This window comes from Myotis daubentonii, chromosome 9 (assembly GCF_963259705.1).
Source record: "Myotis daubentonii chromosome 9, mMyoDau2.1, whole genome shotgun sequence".
Taxonomy (NCBI): Eukaryota; Metazoa; Chordata; class Mammalia; order Chiroptera; family Vespertilionidae; genus Myotis; species Myotis daubentonii.
The window spans coordinates 48,187,106-48,210,018 of NC_081848.1; the positions used below are offsets into that span (position 1 = coordinate 48,187,106).

Sequence of the window (22,913 nt, forward strand, 5' to 3'; positions counted from 1 at the left end):
TTTCCTTTTGCCTGAAGTAGATCCCCACAGCCACCTCCCTACTCAGGGCCTCACAGCCCAAAGCCGGAACCTTCCCATCCATGGCTTTCTTCCCTCTTCGGCCCTCCCCTCTCACGTGACCACTTCTTGGCCGGGCTCTACCCTCCTAGAAGGCAGGAGGATCCCCGTGATGGGCCCCCAAAAGGGTAAGGTGAGGCTAGGCCATGCCTCTCCCTGTTTCTAATGCCCAAGGGCCCCAGACACCTGAACCAGTTCGAGTATCAAGGCCTACCTCTCAGTGATGCTGTCTCAATGCTGGACATAGACAGCTTTTTTAACCTCTTCTTTCCTCGCTTGGCATTGTAGATGGAGTTAATTCTTTGGACAAGCTGGGTGAGAAAAGCAGGGAGGGTGAGGTAACCTAACACCAGCTGCCCCTACCACCAAGAAGGCTTAGTAGGCCACCCATTGCCTTATTGGTGCGAGCTTGCTGCCCTCCCGCCCCAGGTCCAATGCTGGCCTCCCTGCCATACTGACACCAAGTGCAGACTGTCGGGTAGCTCTCCATCTATATGCCCCTGAAGTGGACTCCTGTCCCAAGGCAAGGACATTAAACTTGGCTCCCCAGAGGAAGGAACTGGGATCAAACTGGACAGGATGGGCACTCCTGGGTCCCAAGAGTCCCTGAACCAACGGAGACAAAGAGCTCCTCAGATGCAATAACAGGAACAGGGATTCCAGCCTTTCCCCTCTGGGCCAGAACCTGGAGCCCTGACAGGAAGGAGCTAAATTCCCAATATACCCAAGCATTGTTTGCAGGCTAAAAATACCAGTTAGCTAAATCCTGCCGCTTTGGGCTGACGGTTTGGGCCTGGCTGCCTATAAATGACTGCTGCAAACTCTTCATTCTGAGAGTTATAGAGAGGGAGTCAATGTTTGAGCCTGAGGTCCTTCAAAGCCTGAAAATATTTGTGTATAGAGACCTCAAAATGCACACCCCAAACTGCAGTAATGGGGTGTCTCCTAAGGACTGGTTTCCATCCAGCCAGAGCCATGGAGTACTTCTTGGGGGCAGAGGCCGGCCTGTCCTTCCCCTAACATCTGCCCCCCATTAATCACTTACTGCATCTTTATTGATAAGAAAAGAGAATTAACCAGATGAAAAAGAAAGGCATGGACCCAGAATATACGCAGGGAGAACTGAGGGAGCAATCCCAGATTAGGGGAAGGAAGGAAAAGGAAGGAAGGCAGGAAGGAAGGAAGGAAGGAAGGAAGGAAGGAAGGAAGGAAGGAAAGAAGGAAGGAAGGAAAAGGAAGGAAGGAAGGAAGGAAGGAAGGAAGGAAGGAAGGAAGGAAGGAAGGAAGGAAGGAGGGAGGGAGGGAGGGAGGAAGGAAGGCAGGAAGGAAGGAAGGAAGGAGGGAGGGAGGGAGGGAGGGAGGGAGGGAGGGAGGAAGGAAGGAGCCACCTGTCTGCCCGCCCAGCCCCACTGGGAGGCTACCTTGGGAATGCGGCGGGCCCGGCGGCTGGACAGCAGCTCACTCGTGGTGCTGAGGCTGTCCTCATTGAGGCTGGAGGGTGAGGATGGCAGGCTCAGCTGAGCCAGCAGCAGCATGTCGTCGTGGCTATGTCTCTTGGGTAATCGTGGCAGCCGGTGGCTCTTCCTTTCCGACCAGTTTCCACTGCGCAAGGTCTGGCTGCCTGGTTTCAGGGAGAGCTGGCATGGGGGAGACACAGTGGGGGAGGGGCTCACCACAGAAGCCTTGGCCAGCACCCCCTGCTGGGGCCTGGACTTCGCAGCCACAGGATGGCATCCCCGGCTCCCAGAATCCCACCCTGAAATTTCCACCCTCTGGGGTTTCCTCTTTCCAGACCGTAGCTGCTAATCAGGGCTAGATTAGATACTTGCTTCCACAAAGGAAGCTAAGGACTTCTGCCAGAATAAAGAAAGCAGAGGCTAGGAAAACGGGGCTGTCATCTGAGTGGGGGCTCCCCTGAGCTCTGGGACAAGGTTAGCCTTGGACTTTGCTCTCTACTGAGCCAGGCCGGTGCAGCCAGTCTTCCCCCGCAGCCCGATCCAGTAGGGGCCAGTCTACATGCCAGCCTGGCCCTGCTCACGTATTCTAGGGGCAGCACAGTGCTCTGACCACCAAAACCCAGCAAGGCCGGCCTCATGGCCAGGTGGTTCCCTCACAGCCCTGATCCGCTTCCTGCCTCCCTCCGTCTAGACTGCTACCCTACAGTCCGGCGGCCTTCCTCTCAGCGACCCTCCCACAGCCAGGCAGCACCCCCTGCAAACTCGGCCTGCCTCCCGCCTGCTGTGTGGGTCTGGCACTGCCTCTCATCACTCCTCACCATGTCTTCCTTCCTCCCCGCCCCTCAATTCCTCTTTCCTTCCCACCCAATCAGTCAGGCGATACGCATTCAATGGAAGCACATTAGAAGGTAAATCTTTTATAAAAATAGTCACATTATTCCAGTCAGAAGAAATCATTTTTATATTCTCTAGACAATGTTAAAAATATTCAGGTCCCTCCAGCCCTGGCCAGTGTTTCTCGGTGGTAAGAGAGTCAGCCAAAGCACTTAAGGGTAATGGGTTCGAGTCTTGGTCAAGGGCATGTGCCTGCATTGTAGGTTCCATACCCAGCCCTGGTCAGAATGCATGTAGGAGTCAACCAATGGATGTGTCTCTCTCATATCATTATTTCTCTCTCTCTCTCTCTCTCTCTCTCTCTCTCTCTCTCTCTCTCTCCCTCCCTCCCTCCCTCCCTCCCTCCCATCTTCAACTTTTTCTAAAAAAAAAAAAAAAAAAATCAATAGAAAAAATATCCTCAGGTAAGGATTAACAGCAATATAGACACACACACACACAGGTCCCCCCATTTGCATGGAGAATTACAGATGCCAGGGTAGGTCCAAAGCACCTTAATTCTCCTGCCTCCAGTCCACTACCCTGGACAAGGCCAGAAGGAGCTAAGTATGAGGACCTCCTTTGACCTTCACCCTTCTCATTCTGCCTTTCAGTCCATTCCTGTGCGATTCATTCTTCTTCCCTCCAACAGGAGTGGCTCCAGGTCTCGTGGACACCTGGCTAGCTCTCAAATCTGGTTCTTGGACCTGTGCCTGGCCCCCCAAGTGCCAGTACTGAGGTCATTTCTGCCAGCGCTGCAGAATGCCAAGGCTCAACCAGTGCCCTGCCTTCCTGCTTCCCACAGAAGGGGGTGGGGAGGAAAATGATAAGCCAGCAGACCACAGGGACTCCTGCCTTAGTTGGGCAGCTCAGAGCTCTAGTGGGGAAAGGACAGCAGTCGGACAGGATGCACTAAGAGCCTGTCTCCATTGTCCCCAAGGGCTGCAACATGCCACAGTCCCTGAGTGCAGAGCTCTCTCCTGACTGAGGTCACATCCTTTGCCAAGCACTGGGGAGGGGAAAAGCCGGTGGAAACAGGCCCAGCCTGGGTAGGACAGGCCCCCACGGTGGCCCGCGTGCTGACCTGCAGGCGCAAGTCCGGCTGCCGTTACCTGAGTGGGCGGGTTGCTGTACTTCCTGTCCTGAGGACTCCACATCCTGTTCAGAGAGTCCAAGGAATTCTCTGACAGTTGCTGGGATTTTCGTCCCGCTCTGCGGCTCTTTAAGTCCACATCCTCATATGGATTCTCCTTGGGCAGATCTCCTGCAGAGGAGGAAAGGTTAGAGAGGGGGAGAAGGAAGAAGGAAGCACGCACGCTCTCTCACACACAAATAAACAAGCAGAATTCCTGTGAACCAAAGAGAATGGCTTCTGCCTGGCCCTTCGGCTCATGAGTCATGCAGCGCCCCGTCTGCAGTGGGAGGCTACAAACAGATCCTGGCTCCCAGTCCAGAAGCTGAACCCCCCACCCCCAGTTCAGCTCAGCCTTGTCTGGCCTCTGTTTTATAAATTCAGGGATTGCACAAGACTGGCTCAGCCACCCCGGCCTGTGCCCAGCCAGCCAACAGCGCCAACAGCGCCAACACCAGGCGTCTCTCCTTGGCTCCTGTCCCTCTGCTGTGCAAGCCCCAGAGATGCACAGTCCAAGGTAGGAGAGGCTTAGAGAGGTCACAAGGCTGTCCCTTTACTGGCTGCTCCCCGAGGACCCACTTTGGGGGGATGGGCTTCGAGGGACCCTAAAGAACTCTAGGGCGCAGGGCTTTCCCAGGCCTCGCTCTCACCCACTACACTGCTCAGCAACTCCTTTTGGACTGTTCTTCTGCCTGGTCCACCGAGGGAACCCTAGCCCCACACAGAGATTAGCAAGTGGTGACGTGCCGTGATTATTTATTCAATGAACTGCTCTGACACTGTGCCACTCCATTTCCTGTACTGCTGAGCTCGGCAGAAAAGAGAAGGCCCTCGCTCCCCTTTGGGAATAAGGTCTCCTGCATGACACAGGAGAGGCGGGAGAGGCTTGAAAGGAGCCTGGGCCGGAGGGGTGGGGGTAGGGGTTCTCCAATAGCTGGCAGCAGGCACTGTAGGGGGAGGACCAGGGAATCTCAGAGTCCGAAGCACAGCCTCTGCCCTTGAAGAGCAACCTCTTCCCAGAAGCAACACCCTCCTGCCCCTTTCCCTCCGACACATGCCTGGGCTTTTCTAAAATGCAATACCACAACCCAGGTCAGTCCCGCCAGAACTGCAGTCCATGCGGACTGTGAGCAACTACAGCCCTCTGCTCCCTTCCATATCAACACCATGTGGGACCAGGGACCTAGGCACCAGTGGCCGGAATGAGGCATTGAGGCAGCACACGTGGTGAGGGTGGGGCTCACTCCAGCTCCTCTATTCAGCAGCAGGACTGAGCCTGGGCGACCAACCAGCCCCATGGAGGCCTGGGCTCACCTCATGCCCCAACAGAGTTCCGAGACCCCTTCTCGGGGAGCAGAAGGGCTAGAAACCAGGGCCACTGGAACACAAGCTTTCTGAGGCTAGGATGCAGGAGAAAAAGCAATCCCCATATGCTTACCAATTTCTCCGTTTCCAAAGTCAAGATCCGCCCTATCACGGTAGCTACTTACTACTATCAAGAAAAACCACAGTGAATTTAGGAAATGCCTTTGAGAGGTGCGGGAGGGGAGGGGAGGGAAGGGGAGGGGAGGGGAGGGGAGGGGAGGGGAGGGGAGGGGGGAGGGGACGTGTGAATGGAAGACTTCAGTCAGAGCTAATAAGACTGCCTGCCGAGGAGCAGCACAAGTCTCTGTAGTGCGAGTCTAAGATGGGTCAAGAAAAGGTTGGGGACCAGATTAAGTGATTCCCAACACCAGCAGCGTCCCAGCAATTGAGCAGCCGTTTTCCTGTAACACAGTCATGGTATGAAAATGACTTGTCTTCATTCCAGAGCCCTGACTAAGCAGAGCTGGCCAGGCAACCCTGCCTCAGGGAGCCAAATAGTGAACCTGGCACCCCCTGCAAGCTGTCTCCTGCCACCCCACTGTGGGCACTCAGGAGGAGTCAGGGTAGACTCTACTTCTTGGCCCCTCTCCAGCACACTTCCTGGAGCAGAGAGGTGTGGGGGTCAAGGGTCAGCGAATGCCAGGGCAGTCGTTTTGATCTGGCGAAAGGAGACCAGAGCACCACTGTTGAGAGGGGGACAGGAAGAGCACTTCCTCCAAGCTCATCAAACCCACGCTGCCCTGGGCCAGAGGATCAGCCAGAGCCCTATGGTCATCCCCAACCTACAGCGTGAACTGTCTCAACTCCTTTAGATCAGAGCTTCTCCAAACTACTGACGTTTGGGCTGGATAATTCTTGTCGTGGTGGACTGTCCTGTACGTGCATGTTTCAGGATATTTAGCAGCAACCCTGACCTCAGTCCACTAGAGGACAGCAGCATCCCCTCAGTTGTAACAACCAAAAATGTCTCCTGAGTAAATGGAAGGGTGGGTGGGCGAATGGATATGGGAGAGAAGACAGGAAGGAAGGGAAGGAGGGACAGAGGGAGGGGAAATTGCTCGCCCCCACCCCCACCCCAATTAAGGACCGCTGCTTTCATAGGAAATACAATCAATAATATTGTAATAACTATGCACGGTGTCAGATGAGCACTAGACTTATCGGGTGATCACTTCATAAGGTATATAAACGTCTAATCACTATATTGTACATCTGAAACTAATATAATATTCTATGTCAACTGTAATTGAAGAATAATTTCTTTAAAAACCCACTGCTTTAGATAGATGTTTCTGGATTTCCCAATAGTTTCTGAGCGCCATGACATGTATCCCTCTTTTCCTCCATCCTTCCCTTCTCCTCCCTCCCTCCCTCCTCCTCTCCCTTCTTTCTTTCCCCAGAATCAGAGCTTTGAACATTGATACAAAACCCAAACCTGAAAAACAAACAAACAAACAAAAACAGATGCAGGAGACGGAGGCCCAAGGAAGGAACAGATGTACGACACTGACGCACATCAGTGGGAACGCCAGGTTCTCGACAGGACGAGTCTTGCCTCTGGAAACAAAATTTCAGGAAAGCCTCACATGTCTGCTCCTCCTACCTGCCTAGTCCTCAGATCAGCCTCTTCGTCTCCAGCAATGCTTAACTTCCTGTCTGATATAACCAGGCCGCTAATCATTTCTCCAGGAAACGACCGCTGGCCCCAGCCCAAGCCCTGCCTCCCCAGCCTTGGCTTGGGCCCTTCACAGTCCTAGTTCACCTGCTCCTCTCGGCTGCCTACACTGTCCCTGGCTGCCCTCTGGAGCTAAATCACAGAGATACTCCCAGTCATCTCCCCAGGAGTCAGGGTGCCAGGGGTGGGGGTGTGCAGAGACCAAGCAGGCCCTGAATCCCAGAGCCACTAACGTGAACCTGCTGAGAGCAAGTTAACTGTCAAAGCAGTAGTTCCAAGCTGGGGGAGGGGGAGGACGGAGGATAAGGCTTCGAACTTCCTTAGGGGAGCAGCGGCCAGGGAAGCTAGGCCTGAGTGGAGGAACATGAAGTTTAGGATGCAGTCAGCGGGGCAGACTGCAAGGCTTATACCTGCATTCCTGCCCTGACTTCCCTGCTGCGGCCCCACCCTGCCCTGGGGGAGGTAGAAGAGGCCGCCTTCTTCCCTGGAGGCCTGGCCCTGAGCAACCCCATCTCCTCTCCTCAAGCGCAGCTGGGGAAGCCAGAGGTCTCAACCCTTCCCAGCTTAGCTGATGAGATAAGGGACAAGGGCATAGCCAAGAATTTCTGCTTCGAGCTCTTTTAAAGGGACTTGTCAGAGCCCAAATGTATCACAGAGATCCTCTGGAAGGAAGACTTGCCCAGCCCCACCCGGCCTAGCCCCGACTCCTCCCCGTAACTCCTCTGGTTATTAACCGAATGTGCCAGCACCCCCCTCCCTACACACACCCAACTGGAAGAACCAGTTAGGGAAGGAGTGTGTGTGTGTGTGCATGCGCGCGCGTATATGCACAGGCACTGAGAATTTCTCCAAAGAGAATCCTAAGCTTCCTGGACCACACCCATGACTAGGGCCCTGGGTCTGCTGCTTCCCTCCGCATCTACCTCTCCGGGTTCCAACCAGCTGTTTCTTCCGGTTCTCCGCTTCTCCGTCCCCACCCCCTCTTGCACACACACAGTGAAGAGAGGGCCAGGTTGACTCCCTCCACAATGCACAGCACATCGGATGGGAGCTCCAAGGGGCCAGTGTTACCCACCCACCCGGCCTGGGCACCATTTCCCACCTGCCTGGCATACTGTTCCCTGGGCTGTGCCTTGGGCTGCAGCCTCTAGACTGTCAGGGCCCCTCTGAGCCTTACTGCTTCCCAGCCTGGGGACAAAGGAGAGAAGAGGGCAGAGGGAGAGTGGAGGCTTAGAGGGCTTTGCAGGCAGGCTGGCCAGCCTGTCCCCAGCTCCCACCCACTCAAGTTCCTGGAAACGCTCCCTCAGCCCCAGCGAGCTGACAGGAGTGGGAATCTCTGCAGGAATGCAGCCCGGGCTCCCTGGTCAGGCGCCCAGGCCACTCCACATAACTCCCTAACAAGCGGCTTCCTCGGGTGCATTTTTAAGTGTCAGGCTCAGAAAGCAAATGATGATAAGGCTTTGGAGAGAAGCAGCATCTTCCGGGGCAGAGGTCAAGTTGGACAGGTGAGAATGAACAGCCCCAGGAAGCAGGGAGGCAGTCACTCTGCTTTTGAACTCCTCTATTGAAGTCATGAAGTCAGCGGGATGAACCTCAGCCTGCTTTGGAGAACCCACCCCAGTTCCTCTGGTGTGGGAGGGAGGCCAGCAAACTCCCAAGGCCCCGGTTCAAGCCCACTGCTCACAGAGAAGACAGGCCAGCCTCTGCGCCGAATGGCCCTCAGTCTCTCACAGACCAGGAACCCAGTCCAATGGGCTGCTCCCCAAGGCGGAGGCTGAGCCTGGGTGCTCTTCCCTCACAGCCCCATGCCATACACTCCTCACAGAGTTTCGTCTGTCCCTCTGCAGGTCAGGCAGCACAAGAGCTGGGTAACCCAAACAGAACCAGAACCGGAACCAGAACCAGACCCTCACATAGCACAGACTGGGCCCAGAACAGAGAGGCTTCTGGGAAATCAGAGGCACTGGTCAATCCGAGGCAAAAGTGAAACTGACACTCAGAGTTCAGAAACAGGCTCCCCTAGAGCTTCTGGCGGAGGCTCCAAATCCCTGATCCTGTCTCCAGGGATGGAGAAAGGGATGAATCAACCAGAGTCTAAGAGAGAGAAAGCTCCCTCTAGCCTCCCTGGTCAGGTCCACTAATTCAGACCCGGCTGCCGTGGGAGCTACAAGGAAGGAAAATGGGACTGAAGTAGCTACAGACCTGGAACCGACCCCACCCCACAGGGCAGAAGCAAAACCCAGGTGCCTGGGCCATTCCCCGCCTTCCCTCCCACACTACCTCTCTCAACTCTCTACGCAGGTGCCGAAGATCCAGAAGCTGGTGAGCAGCTAAGGAGCATGCCCCAGCTCCAATGCCAGCCCGTGCCAGCCCTTACACTGGTTCTAAATCATCCGTCCAAGAAGTATCCAGGCCGCTCCTATGTTGTCTTGCCTCCTCATGCCACCTCTCAAAGCGGCATAAAGTCCCCTTTACTCGGTGAGGAGGCCCAACCCCAGAAGCACTTACCTCCTTCTTCCTCTTCTCTCTAACCTGACCTAAGAAGGCCCGAGAACAGTTCTGCTGCTCAGGAAAGTGGCTGCAAAATTTTCTCTCTCTCTCTCTCTCTCTCTCTCTTTCTCTCTCTCTCTCTCTCTCACACACACACACACACACACACACACACACACACACACACATACACATACACACACCACCAGACACCGCTCCCAAACAACCCCAACCAGAGTCCTAGAATCATGGATCTCCGGACAGTCCAAATGGTTAAAGCGTCCCTTTCTCTCACTTCAGTTCTGTTCTACAAGAACATCCCCCACCTGAAATCCCTGGGCGGCACAGAAGGGCTGCAAAGCTTCTCAAAGAGAGAACAGTGAGGACCAGTGTGGGCAGTGCCTCCTCTGCCCCGGGCAGCAGCCACAAGTGCCGTGGGCAGCAATGACATTACAATTTACTCCGAACAAGAGGAAATAGGAATTCATCCTGCAGCTGAGGTGGGGAGGGAGGTGGGGTTGTGCCTCTGATCCCCACAGCTCTTGACCCCAAAGGCTGGGTGACCCGAGGCTGGGTGACCCGTGTGTACAGCGCTTTTTCCCAGCGGCGAGGGAAGAAGCCTCCCTGCCTGAGCCCTTTTGCTGTTGGAGGGATTTCACTCCCACAGCCTTCCTGTTATGACCTAATTTTAGATGGCTACATGCTAATCACTTCCGTTCCTGGGAAAGCAGTGCCTATGTGGATCTGATCACTGTAGCTGCTGCTCCAGAAATGCTGGCCCAGCAAGTTCTAAGGAGAAAAGGATAAGCCCGATGGCTCAGATCAAAGAGGGAATAGGTGGTTCTCTTTTCCTAAGATCCCACAGTCTTTTTTTTTTTTTTTTAAATTGATTTTTTACAGAGAGGAAGGGAGAGGGAGTTAGAAACATCGATCAGCTGCCTCCTGCACACTTCCTACTGGGGATGTGCCCGCAACCAAGGTACATGCCCTTGACTGGAATCCAACCTGGGACCCTTGCGTCCGCAGGCTGACACTCTATCCACTGAGCCAAACTGGTTAGGGCGAGATCCCACAGTCTTATGAGAGACTAGAGGGTTCTCCACTGGGGCCACTTCTCTCTAATGTGTTAACTAAGACTATGTCCCCTCCAGCTTCAAGGCCTATGAAAGACACAGAGACAGAGATAGGAGAGAGAGATGGAAAGATGAGAGAGATCAGAGACAGAAAGAGGAGAGAGGGATGAGAGACAGAGAGAGGAGAGAGAGGAGAAAGAGATGAGAGAGTAGGCCACTTCCCTGGGACACACACTTTACTTGAGCTGAGTTAAAGCCCGACTCCCCCAAAGAGAACGAGGCCAGAATTAAAATGAATGCCAAAAATAAACCCAACCCAGCCTAGATTATTGGGTTTTTATTGACCCTCAAACACAAGTTTGCCAGCACCAAGTCCTCCCAGCTGTCGGCGGACAATTCGCCAGAGTTGTCTTACATTCCTGACCTTCTGAGGAAGAGGAATTAATGGTTGCAGACTATCTTCTCAAAGATGTTTGAACAGCAAACAGCCTTGGAAGACAGGAATAGTCTGCCTCCAGGGCAGAGGCAGAGTGGATTCCTGACCAGAGCAATAAGGATAATGTCTCCTGATGGGCAGGTCTGCAAGCAGCCCCTTGAAGAGGCTGGGGTTTCCTAAGCTGTGGGTGCTGCCTCTACCTGGACCTCCTCTCCACTGCCCCGTGGGACGTGGGAGCAGGGCGACCATGGAACACGGCTCCTGCTGCTGCTGTGCGGTGCGTGATCAAGTCCTCTGCCTGTGACCCGGGAGTCTGCCAGCCTCTGTGAAACTGGGGCCGGCTGAACTGGTTAGCCCGCAAACAGAGGGAAATCTGGGGGGGTTTCGCTTGAGGAGGTGCTTCGGTACATATTTAACCTCATTCAATCCCAACAGTAATCCTATGAAGTATTATTACTATTATTTTTGTGGTTGCCATAACATCATCATCATTTGAGAAAACAGAGGCCTCAGAAAAGTTACGTGATTTGCCTAAGGACACAAAGCTAAGGAGGGGCACCTGTTGGACTCTCAGGCTTTCCAGAAATAAAAGAAAGGGATCATGTGGTTTTCCCCTTTTGTGGTCCCAGAAACCTCTTGGGTTTCAGTTGATTCGTTCATTCCAGGCTTTCATCTCTCAGCTGCCCAGTCCTTGCTAAGCTACTTCCTCTGATGACCATTTCCTTGAGAGGTCCCAGAAGCTGGACCCTGGCTGCCCACAGCTGACGAAGCAGAACCTGGAGTGTCCCCCTCCTGTTCATGTTCTGCGGCAGCCCCCAGAGGCAACCCCACCTGCCACCCGGGCCACTGCTTACCCACAATGTCTTCATAGGCATTCTCTTCTAAAGTGCTTTTGGATCCAAACTTGGGTTGGCTCTCAGTACCATTCTCAGTGGGAGAAGAGGGGTACAGGGACTGGAGACTGGATGCATCCTCAAACTCAAAGGACTTTCTGTGGATAACAAGAACGAGAGTCATTCCAGCTGAGCTAGGTCCCTACTGCCTTGTTGGGGAACGGCCATGGGCAACAGCAAAGACCAGATGTCCTCCTCCCAAGACCAGCTACTGAGCAAAGCACCAAGATGGATCCAAACTTTCTACCCAAGGGAAGAACTAGATGGTCTGAGAGGCCCCAGCCTGGGGCACTGCAAATAACACCAAAGATGACAACACAGGTAAAAGGCTGCCGGACTTATCTCACAGTGCCGCTGCTAGGTGTTGTGCCATGAGGAGATGGAGGCTCAGGGAGATGAAGTGGCAGAGGCAGGACTCGCCCAGGATGTCTGACTCCAGGCTCTGAGCCTTTGACTTGGGCCCCCAGGCCTTCAGAATAGCCTCCTTGAGAAGCACCTGCCTTCAGAGTGTCACATCGCGTAAGCATCCTTGTGAGTGCTCCTGCACTAAGCGGCCAGTAAGGGCTCAGCGCTGGACGGGTGAGTCCCAGGGTTGTTTGGGGAGTTGGGGAAATAGTTGGTGGTAGGTGGTTTGTTGGAACAGGAAGTGCTGAGCCCTCAAAACCAACCACACCACTTCTGAGGTGGAAGTAGGAGGGCAATCTGCAGCCAGAAGCTACTTCCAAGACCCAGCTCCCCTGCAGTTACTCACTAGCTCAGTTCCAACCCCCACATCACCTCCTCTACTGTAGAATTTCAAAATCACAGCATGTTTGCGCCCCAGACACCATGAGCCACAGTACTCTCTACTCCTCTCCTTCATTGGGGAGGTACTTCCCCCATCTAAGACTTGACCCCAGCTGCATTCTCTCCCTCTTCGAGGCAGGTCCCCAGCAGGCTCCTGGGAGGGAGAGAAGGCAAGGCGTTCATTGAATCCCTCCTTTTACCCACAAACACCTCCCTCTTTTTTTAGGTACCGTTAGACCTTTCAACCAATGAAGTCCTTTCTCTCTTGTTTAATGAAGAACTCTTGCTAAGAATCCTGGGGTGCAAGTCAAGGACTAAAAGTGTCCCACAGGCTACATCTCGTGCTCAGCTTGCCTGGCTGCTCTGTAGCACCTGACACAACTGAACACTCGACGCTGCCACCGCCTCCCCTCGCCTCTATGACATCGTCCCTCCTAGTTTTCAAGGACCTCTCTGGCAATTACTTTTCAGGCTCTCGTGAAGGATCCCCTTTTCCACTCACCTTTCAAATGCCAGGGTCTCTGAGGGTTCTGTTTTCAGGACCCTTGCTAACTCGGCACTCTTGGGGGCCAGATACTGATGGCCAGCCCCCTAATTACCATTTCTACCATGACGACTCCCAAATCTCTGTCTCCGGCCCAGACTTCTCAACAGTTAATATCCAATGGCTGAGGGCAGTGGTTCCTGGATTTTGCCCCTCAGACAACGACTGGTCTGAGATCAAGCTTTCATTAACACACTTTAACAGCTGAAGCTCAATTTTGAAAATGAAATGTATTTTTAATAAACACTGTCTTTATAATTATTCAAAGTGTGCATAGACATTTTGGGGGGACACTTTCTATATATAGTGTTGTCAACATCTTAGGCCAGTAGTTCTCAAGTCAGCAAATAAGACACAAATCGCCGAAATCGGTTTGGCTCAGTGGATAGAGCGTCGGCCTGCGGACTGAAGGGTCCCGGGTTCGATTCCGGTCAAGGGCATGTACCTGGGTTGCGGGCACATCCCCAGTGGGAGATGTGCAGGAGGCAGCTGATCGATGTTTCTCTCTCATTGATGTTTCCAACTCTCTATCTCTCTCCCTTCCTCTCTGTAAAAAAATCAATAAAATATATTAAAAAAAAAAGAAAGATACCTTAAAAAAATAAATAAAATAAAATACATGGAGGTATCATTTTAAAAATAAATAAATAAATAAATAAATAAATAAGACACAAATCATGAAAATCCCTCAGGAAGGTACCATGTCAAAGGCCAACACACTGTCTTTCATTAAGACTAATATAGTCAGTTTCTCCACCAGATTTATTTTTCTCTGTTTGAATATGAGAAGAAATATATTTTTTAAAATATGTTAAACACAAGAATCATACCTGCACAACAGATACAAACTTACCATTTCATGCTCCTCAGGGGAATATGCCTACTGTGTGGAAAGGCAAATGAAATAGCCTGTACTTTATGAACCATTTTCCCCCCCAAGAGCACAGATTTAAATTTGTCAAGTTAATTCTTATATGAAGTGAGTCCACCATATATGGTGTATGTGTGTGTACCTATTGTATATAAATGTAACATGCATGGGAGTATGTGTAAAACCTCCAGGCTGATCTACTGTCTCCCCACCGCCTTATTTCACCTAGCTCACTGCTTTCTGCTGCTCTCAATTTAGCTCAGCAACCCCATGAGGAGGCTCCCCTTGCTCTCCAGGCTAATTTAGATGCCTCTCCCTCTAGGTCTCTGCAGGTCCCACACCGACATGGGCCATGGCGTGTGGCACAGCATCTATGATTTATTCGTGCCTCTGTCTCCTGCACCAGACCATGAGCTCCTTGAATGGAAGAACCTTGTCATATTTGCCCTGGTATCCTCTTGACCAGCACAAGCAGGCTCTAACTAGGTAGTGTTTATAGAGGTGGGTGAATAGACAAAAGCAAGCACTCTTAGAGAGCTGTTAAAGACTTGAAGAGCCAGTGAGCATGTGGGTGGGCCAAAACATGGGATTATTCTTGGCTCTTGTGACTCATGGGTCTGAACCTCTGTGATATCTTCCTCCCTGCACATGGCAGGAAAGGTTCTCTATGAGATAGGACGTGCTGGATGAAGCCTGAAAGATGGGATCGGATTGAAGACTTCCTACAAGTGAAGCAAACCTGGGTGCCCACCTGACTTTGGGTTAGAGGAGAAAGGCTGAGGGTAGGAACACAGGCCTTCCAAAGGAAGTTGGCTCACAGTCTACTCAAAGTCACAGACTAAGATGCCTCCCAGCTTTCACCAACTCCAATAGCTCCAATGCCCAAGTCACCATAATGGTGATGATGGCCTGGGTAGTCAGGGTCAGGAATGCTGAGACTGACCAGGAAAACAATGTGAGTCTCAGGAGAGGTCATTCTTAAACATGGCCAAGAAGTAGGTGAAATGTTCTTTCACTCCTTTTCCCTTCAGGATCCAAGGATCCCCTTTTCATACATGCCCAGGTTTTCATATGGCCATGTAGCCCTCAGGGAAGAGGAAATCATGTTAAAGGTGTCAATACTATCTATATATATAAAAGGCTAAATGACTGTCTGATGGGCCAACCGTCCAACCAGCCGGTACATATGATGTGCACTGACCACCAGGGGGCAGACACTCAACGCAGGAGCTGCCAAGCTGTGGTGACTTGGCAGTGGCAGTTCTCAGGTGATGCACCGTGGAACCAGAGAGGAAGGAGCCCGATTCCTCGCAGGGCTATGCGATTCCACCTTCAGCCGTGGGTTATGTTATTACTGGGGCACTGTCGTCCCAAGTCTGGTTTCTAATTAATTTCCTTTCAGTGTGCATGAATCCATGCACCGGGCCACTAAGATGTGTTAATAATAACATGCAGTCTTCAGGTAATGATGCACTCAAAGAACTAACTTTTGAGTGCTGGCACTTCAAGTAGGCATGAGGCTAAAGTCCTACAGGCCTTCTAGGGCCTGACTATTCGATCTAAAAGTCATGTGGCCTTACCTTCCCGAAGAACACGGAACAAGTTCCAGTGGGGCCCGGACACAGCCCAACTCTACTCCAAAGGCCAAGCCCAGCCAGCGTGTTCAGTACCGGCATTTGGAAGAAGCATTCCCACCCCCCCACAACCCCCCCCCACCCCCCGCCAGCCTCCCTGCCCACATTTCAGTATTCTCCTCCAGCAAGAGTAGAACAATCTCTTTTTCTGCTGGCTCACGTTACCACCTGACAATCATCTGGTGCTTCAGAACTTATAAAATCATGACTGACTTCGACCCTGACTACAATCTGCTCTTGTCTCCTCCATTGGAAAGAAAGCCATCATGCCAGGACCATGCGTTACCTGCTCTGGGACTTGCGGTGACCACGCACGTCCTTCTTGGGTCTCCGGGTGACTGGTGGGGCTGGGGTGGAGGGCAGGGGAGGTGGAGCAGCAGGTGAGGGCGAAGGAGGTAGACCATTGCTTGGCTTACTCTTAGGGTTCTTGTCAGCCTCATATTCAAAGGTGCGCTTGGGTTTGGGGACAGGATTCACAGCGGAATCAGGGGAGCTCTTCGATGGCAGCAGCTGGGAACTTGAGCTATTTCCCGGGGTCCCTGGCTTCGTGGAGCCACTGCCTTCCCTCTCTAGGGGTGGGCCTGCCTCCCCTCCAACTCCAGCCACTCCTCTTGCCCGGCTGCCAGCGCTCACATTCGCGCTCCCCGTCAGTTCCTCCAAGGTGCCCAAGGTCCCAGTCTTCCTTCTTCCTCGGTCTACACTGTAGCAGCTGCTGGGGAGCTGGGGGAGCCCCCGGCCTGGCTGCTCCTTCAGGGCCTGTTCAATTTTCTGGATGCGACTCAGCACTGCTGAGCTCTCCTTCCTGCTGCCGTGCCCCCTGAGGAAGGCACTGGGCTCACTCCGGCCTGGCCATTTCTCCAGCCGGTAGAAAGAGTCCCGGACAGGGAGTGCCTCTCCTTCCTCCTCGGTCTCAGGGTAGGAACACTCGGAGAAGGTCCTGCTCATCCTCCGGAGGCCCTTGAAATCAAAGGTCTTTTCTGAGCTGCAGGGGGACGGCACGACGCTGGGACAGCCCACACTGGGGCAGCCCTCACTGACCGCCCACTCGCCCCCAGAGCCCTCCCGCTTCTCTCCACACATGCTCATCCTGGGCAAAGTCTCTCGGCGACCCTCCCATGCTGAAATCTTCTCCCGGATGCCCAGGCTGTGGGCACGGGTGCCAGTGCGGTTCTGAAAGACGCTCCGTGGGTTGGAGGCTGACCCCAGGGACGGAGTGCTGTGGGCAAGGGGGAGGCAAGCAGCTACTCCCTCTACATCCTGGCCTACCCCCAGCACATTCTCCTTCTGGTCCTCTCTCTTGTACACTGAAGGGCTTCCGTCCAAATAACTGAAGCTGGTGGCCTTGAGGGGACAAATGGGTGGTGAAGAAGTGTCTGGGGAGGAAGCCTGAGGGTTTGGAGGTGAAGGCTCACGGGGGTGCCAGTCCTTGAGGAGCAGCCGGGAGCTGGAGCGGCTGGGGTACCTGCAGGCTGCTGTTTCACTATCACTGAGGGGGTAGATGGGACTCCTTGGTGGGGAGAGAACTGGAGGTGGAGAGACTGACTGAGACCTAGGGCAAGAAAAAGAAGAGAAAACGGCAGTGAGAGGCCTGACCGCCAGAGGCATCGTGTTTTAATCCCGGAGAGCTCAGTGGCTCCTTCCTGTGAGACTCTCAAAAACATTCAATTCACGTAATGCACCTTCGCAGCTGTCCTCGGGGAAAGAGCGGCTCCTGGCCAACAGCAGGCCCCTCTGCCCAAGTCAACCCCAGAGGCCCCGGGACAGCCAGCAGAAGCCGGTTCTGTGACGGCAAGAGCATCCCGGGAGTTCACACCTGCCAACTAGAGACAGAAAGACCAGTGGTGTGCTGCTAAATTCACAATCACTCTCTGGGGTGAAAGCACAGATTTGTAGCACTTGCCAGGTTCCACAGTATAAATATTCCTACTAAGGCTGATTCCAGGCTATCAGGGTGATGTCAGTGAGGAGCTGGGAAGTGATGCTAATGATGGGTCCTCATGAGCTGGCACAAAGCAGCTCCAGCCAACAGTTCCTGAAGTCACCCCCAAATATACACTCCAGCCCTTCGATGTGTCTCCTTAACAAGCCCCCATTTCCCCTGAGACGTCTGCTACTGGACACAGATACTGCTGCTCAGCTTGGGTCTCCATCAGAGTTCGGATCCCTGAAGGTCTCAACAGGATCAGAAGGGCCCCTGGAGAAAGAATCCTTTCCGCTCTCAATGAGGAGGGGAGGACACCACCCCCGCCCCCCAGCTCCTCTTCAGCAGTGGCAGCCCATCAGACAAGCACCGTCCACTTCCCAGCTCCCAATCCACACACAGATCTTAGCAAATATCAGGAATCATTCTAAATAAATGCTTTTGCATAGATTAACTCATTTAATCTTCATGAAAATTCTATAGGGTTACTATCACTTATTATTATCCTCATGTTACAAATGAAAAACACTAAGGCATAGAAAGACTGTCTCATTCAAGATCACTCAGCTGGCAGGTGATGAAGCCACAACGTGAACTCACACTACACTAAGCTGCCTCTCTAAAGAGGAAGCAATGGCCCCTGCCACCTTCGTGAACCATCCAGGCCCCCAGATGGAGCTCAGCAGACACTCGCACAGCAGTGGGCACAACCCTGTCCTGAATGCAGCATTTGTAAGTATCAGAGGACCTCTTGGTCTTCCTTACTAGACCATGATTTCTTCCAGGTGGAGGAACCCATACGTAGTATCTGGAAGGTACTCAGTGAATGATAAAAACAAATAAAGAAAAAGGCAAGGGTGGCTCTAACCGGTGTGGCTCATTTGGTTGGACATCGTCCCATGTACCAAAAGGCTGCTGGTTTGATTCTCAGTCAGGGCACATGCCTGGGTTGTAGACTCATACCCCTGGTAAGGGGCATGCAGAAGGCAGCCGTTCCATGTCAAAGGCAGCCCATTGATGTTCTGCTCTCACATCGATGTTTTGCTCTCTCCCTCTAAAAATCAATTAAAACATTTTTTCAAAAAAGGTAAAGGTAAGCTTATTGAAGAGAACCATGAGCATACTTCCTTTTTGGCGTACTTTTCTAGTTGTCTACTTGGGTAATCGTTGTCAACTTTCGGAATTCTTCCCAGTCTCCGCTCAAAGCCAGCAGGGTTTTGCTAATACTGCAAGCTCCAAAGGCCCACCTGACCCTAATGCCATGACCCTTGAAGCTGGGCGGTCCAGCCTCCCAGGCTCAAGTGCCATGCCAGCCACAGGACGGCAGCCAGCTGCCCCTGAGCCAGGCTGCTGTCACTGCTTGCTCACACACAGAAAACTGGAGCTTGAGTGAGTCAGGATTGGCCGACAATTCCCAGTTGGGTCACAGCCTCTGGCTGCCCCCGATCAACAGGAAACCTCAACATGCTCAAGTTGTTTTTAAAAGGGCAAGTCAAACAAGAGCCATCCCACGTGTACATGGGCACAGCTGAGAGAAATTCGGTGCCTAGCCAAGCTGATGACCAAAGAGACTCCGCTCAGCAAGGAGGTGTGAACAGAATAAGCCTCAGTGCTCCCTAGAGTAGGGAGCTGTAGGGCCATGTGCCAGGCTTGAGCCTGGGGAGATCCCAACCTCCTCACAGTGAGAGAGGCCTTAGGTCCCTCACTTATTCTACAGGACCCTGGATGCAAAGGTCATCAGTCCAGCCCTGTAAGCCAATGAGTGTCTGGGCGACACCAAGGACTCTATGTTTCAGTTAACCTCAGTTCGAGAAGATGCCTTTAATAGGATAACTTTATCCTTTTTTATTTCATCCAACAAATATTTAGTGCCAGGCCCTGCTCTTGGAGCTAGATACAAGAATAAATAAGAGACAAAAATTTATGTCCAAGTGAAGCTTCAAGTCTAGTGGGAGATGACAGGCACCTAATGAGACTCAGAATCTCTTAGGAAGCCTTTTCAGATCACGTATGGTCATTTCTCCAGACATGTTAATATAGGCTCCCTTAGGGATATGTCTGTTTGAACCCCAAGGTAAGAATTCACCAGTCCATAAAGCTACTGTTGTTTATGGAAAGGTGGGGTGGCAGAAAAAATGGCGATGACCTCCGGTCTGTCTAATTCTAGCATGCTTTCAGAAAGAATCATTCCTAACTTCCCCAGTAGTTTCAGCATGGAGAAATCCCAAGTTAAGAAATTCTCTCGATGCCTAGCCTGCTTTACCTGAGGTTTCGTTTCTCTCCTGTCATGAAGGATAAAACAGAGAAGAGACTGGCTTTTTCCTTTAAAGGTCCTGGTCCCTGCTGATCTGGGGCCCAGAGCTTCACGTGCTCCTGGCCCAGCCTCCCCACACAGGCTTTCTCTGCACAGAAGGCAGCATTCACTCACTCCAAGGTCCTAGGGATGAATTTGTCAGCAATACAGATAAGGCCCTGCTCTTCCCTCCATGTTTCTGATTCTACCCCTTATCAGGAATGTGAGCATGGGCAAAGCCACTCCCTCTCTCTGAGCTTCCAGTTTCAATTCCTCAAAATCGAGCTAATTACATCCCTGGGTTGTCACAATGGGCAAATGAGACTACGGATGGAAACGTGTCATACACTGTAACTCACTTGGACATACTGAGTTTCTCAGCAGGTTACACTAAGCCAGTTGTTCTCAGCAGAGGGTAAGTACATCATGGCCTTCGACAAGGTACTGACTTTGAGCAAACAACCTAATCTCTCTAAACCTCTGTTTCTTTATCTGCCAAATGGAGGTTAAAAGAACGTATCTCAGAGGGTTGTTGTAAGGAATAGAGACAACACACGTCAAGTGTTGGCTCAGTGGCTAACACATAGCCCTCAATCTTCGCTTGGTAATGACTAATACTAACAAGGAGCTGGCTATTCAGAATAATCACTTGGCAAACTTTTTCAAGCAGCGTACCTCTCTGTCCTTAGATTCTAACTGTTCAGGGTGGGAGGGGAAGGGAAGGAACTAAATATAGCCATAAACTCTTTGCAGCTCATGCTAACAAAAGGAGGAATCTGTTTTCCTGCCCCTTGAATCTAGACTGATCTTGTGACTCGCTTTGACCAATAGGATGTGTTGGAAATTAAAACTGTCCGAGTTCCAAACCTGAGGTCTCGAGTGGACTTGCAGTTTCCCCCTTCACACGCTTGGCATGCTGCCCAGAGACTGTCACGTAAGGAGGTCCGGCTAGCCTTTTAGAGGATGAGAGACCACGTGGAGCATAATCAAGGTACCTCAGCCAACAGCCAGCCACCATGTGAGCCGGACACATGAGTGAGGTCATCTTGGACCCAAATGAACCCAGCTAATGAGTGAGCCCAGGGGAAACCTGGAGAGGAACTGCCCAGTGAATGCACAGAAATGTGAGAAAAAAATCAATTGTTCTAAGCCACTATGTTTTCGGGTGGTTCGCTACAATGCAATAGTAAAATGACGCAGGTGGGAGAGGCCAGGCTTGTGTATAATTGGCCTGCCCCACCCCCAGGCCTCCCTTGGCCACGTCCCATCCAGCTTGGGCTGAGTGTCTCCTCACATGGTCTCATCCCTAGGCTCTTTATGCTTCCTTCTCCCCTGATTCTTGCTGCTGCATGTATTTCCAACTCATTCCACACAGGAAAGGAAAGGTCCACATTTGTTCTTTTTTCAAGCATCTGGATCCAGCTCCCTCCCCCAAAACACTGACCTACTTGATGACTAAACCATATCAATTCTACATCCTCACGTCTCTCAGATCTGCCCCCACCTCCCTGCCCCCACTGCTCCAGCTACTTCCTTGGTTTAGATCTTATCTCTCACCAAGATTATTAAAACAGTCTCTTAAGTTCCCTCTCTGCTTTCGATCTTAACCCAGTTCAAGTCCATCCTCTCATCTTCTGACATTTTTATAAAATGCAAAGCTCAACATGCTTGCAACTCCCCCATTCTCTACAGAATGAAATGCAAATTCCCTGGCATGGATGGCGAGGGTGCCTTTGATCTGGTCACCACCTGTTTTCCTTTGTCATCTCTTACTGTCTTTTCCTCAATACAAATCTGCGTCCCACCCTTCGCCACACCAAACTCCTTGCTTTTATATATATATATATATATATATATATTTTTTTTTTTATTGATTTTTTACAGAGAGGAAGGGAGAGAGATAGAGAGTCAGAAACATCGATCAGCTGCCTCCTGCACATCTCCTACTAGGGATGTGCCCGCAACCCAGGTACATGCCCCTGACCGGAATCGAACCTGGGACCCTTCAGTCCGCAGGCCGACACTCTATCCACTGAGCCAAACCGGTTTCGGCAACTCCTTGCTTTTCACACCTCCAGGCCTCCACACATTCTGTTTCCTGTGCCTGGAATGACGGCCTGTCCACTGCACATCTCTGTAGTTCCTCCATGGACTCTCTCTTGACCCTACCCCCTCACCCAGGGGGAGATGGACAATTGTTGATGCCTCCACTGTGCCTGGAAAAATGTCCATTATGGTAACAGTTCATTGTTTCCTCACCTGCCTCCCTTACTAGGTAGTGTCTTGTTAATTTTGATATTCCCTGTTCTTTGCACTGCAGGTAGGACTCAGTAGGAATTAATTATTTGTGTTGAATGACGAAATGAATGAATAAAAACAAATGGTTTTAGCCTGCCCACCTAAGGCACTGTTCCCAGGCTTCCTAGCCCCCTTCTCCGTACCATGTGACCTGAAGAACAACACAGGAAGGTACACAAAGCACTGAGAGCAAACCAGTGTGGCCATCTGTCCCCAAAGCCATCCCTCATAAGGCGGAAACCAGAGACTGGGCCAAGAGTCTAGAGACCTGGGTTCTCCTCTGGTCCTGGTTCCATTATTTCCTGGGGGTTTCAGGGGCAAGTCACCTAAAAATTCTCTGAGCCTCAGTTTCTGTATCTATAAATCAGAGGGAAAACACGTGCTGTTTTTTTAAAAACATATTTTTATTGATTATAGAGAGGAAAGGAGAGGGAGAGATAGAAACATCAATGATGAGAGAGAATCATTGATCGGCTGCCTCCTGCACATCCCACACTGGGAATCGGGCCCACAACCCGGGCATCGAACTGTGACCTCCTGGTTCATAGGTGAATGCTCAACCACTGAGCCATGCCAGCTGGGCTTTTTGTCGTTGTTTTTTTTAAAACACTTGCCCTGAGTATCCTGATGTATTTGCCGGGTATATAAATTTTAAAAGTGCCTGGGCACTATGAATAATTGCAGGAAAGTAGAAGAAATGTGAAAGAAAAGTACAAAGAGGCTGAAAGACACTTAAGACTCCACTCTTAACATTTCTCCCCTTCTTTATTTTGAAATCCCAGAACTTGCCGCTAGGGAGGCAGAAATTGTGGAACTGGGCACTCATGCCTTGCCAGCAGGCAGCCAGTCATGCTGCTCAGCACAGGCGTGGATGCCAACACTGCAATACACGACTGGCCAAAACCAACATTGCAGGAGGGAGCAAGACAAACAGATGAAAGGGGGGAGAATGTAAAAGAAAGGAAATTTAAAAGAAACAGAGCAGCATGAACACACAGAGACAAATGCATAAGGTAAGTGGGTAGGTAGAAAGGGTATGAACTGAGGTTAGAAAAACAAATTTGCTTTGTGTGTGAGCATGCATAGACAGAAAGTGAGAGTATTATTTCACAAGA

The 22,913-nt window shown here is 51.7% G+C and overlaps 1 protein-coding gene across 10 annotated transcripts in view; it reads right to left on the reverse strand.

The window, feature by feature from the left end:
* The window catches only part of DENND2B (DENN domain containing 2B), a 176,135-nt gene that overhangs the window by 19,711 nt on the left and 133,511 nt on the right, over positions 1 to 22,913 (reverse strand). For 7 of the 10 annotated variants that reach the window (XM_059708815.1, XM_059708811.1, XM_059708810.1 and 4 more), the window contains 5 exons: positions 15,573 to 16,835; positions 11,413 to 11,549; positions 3,500 to 3,651; positions 1,479 to 1,694; positions 272 to 368 (listed from right to left, as the gene is read on the reverse strand). In XM_059708815.1, the coding sequence (XP_059564798.1) occupies positions 272 to 368; positions 1,479 to 1,694; positions 3,500 to 3,651; positions 11,413 to 11,549; positions 15,573 to 16,835 (1,865 nt within the window). Of the gene's footprint in view, positions 1 to 271; positions 369 to 1,478; positions 1,695 to 3,499; positions 3,652 to 6,487; positions 6,513 to 11,412; positions 11,550 to 15,572; positions 16,836 to 22,913 lie in introns of those variants that run through there. The other 3 variants (XM_059708817.1, XM_059708816.1, XM_059708818.1) reach the window with 2 other exon arrangements.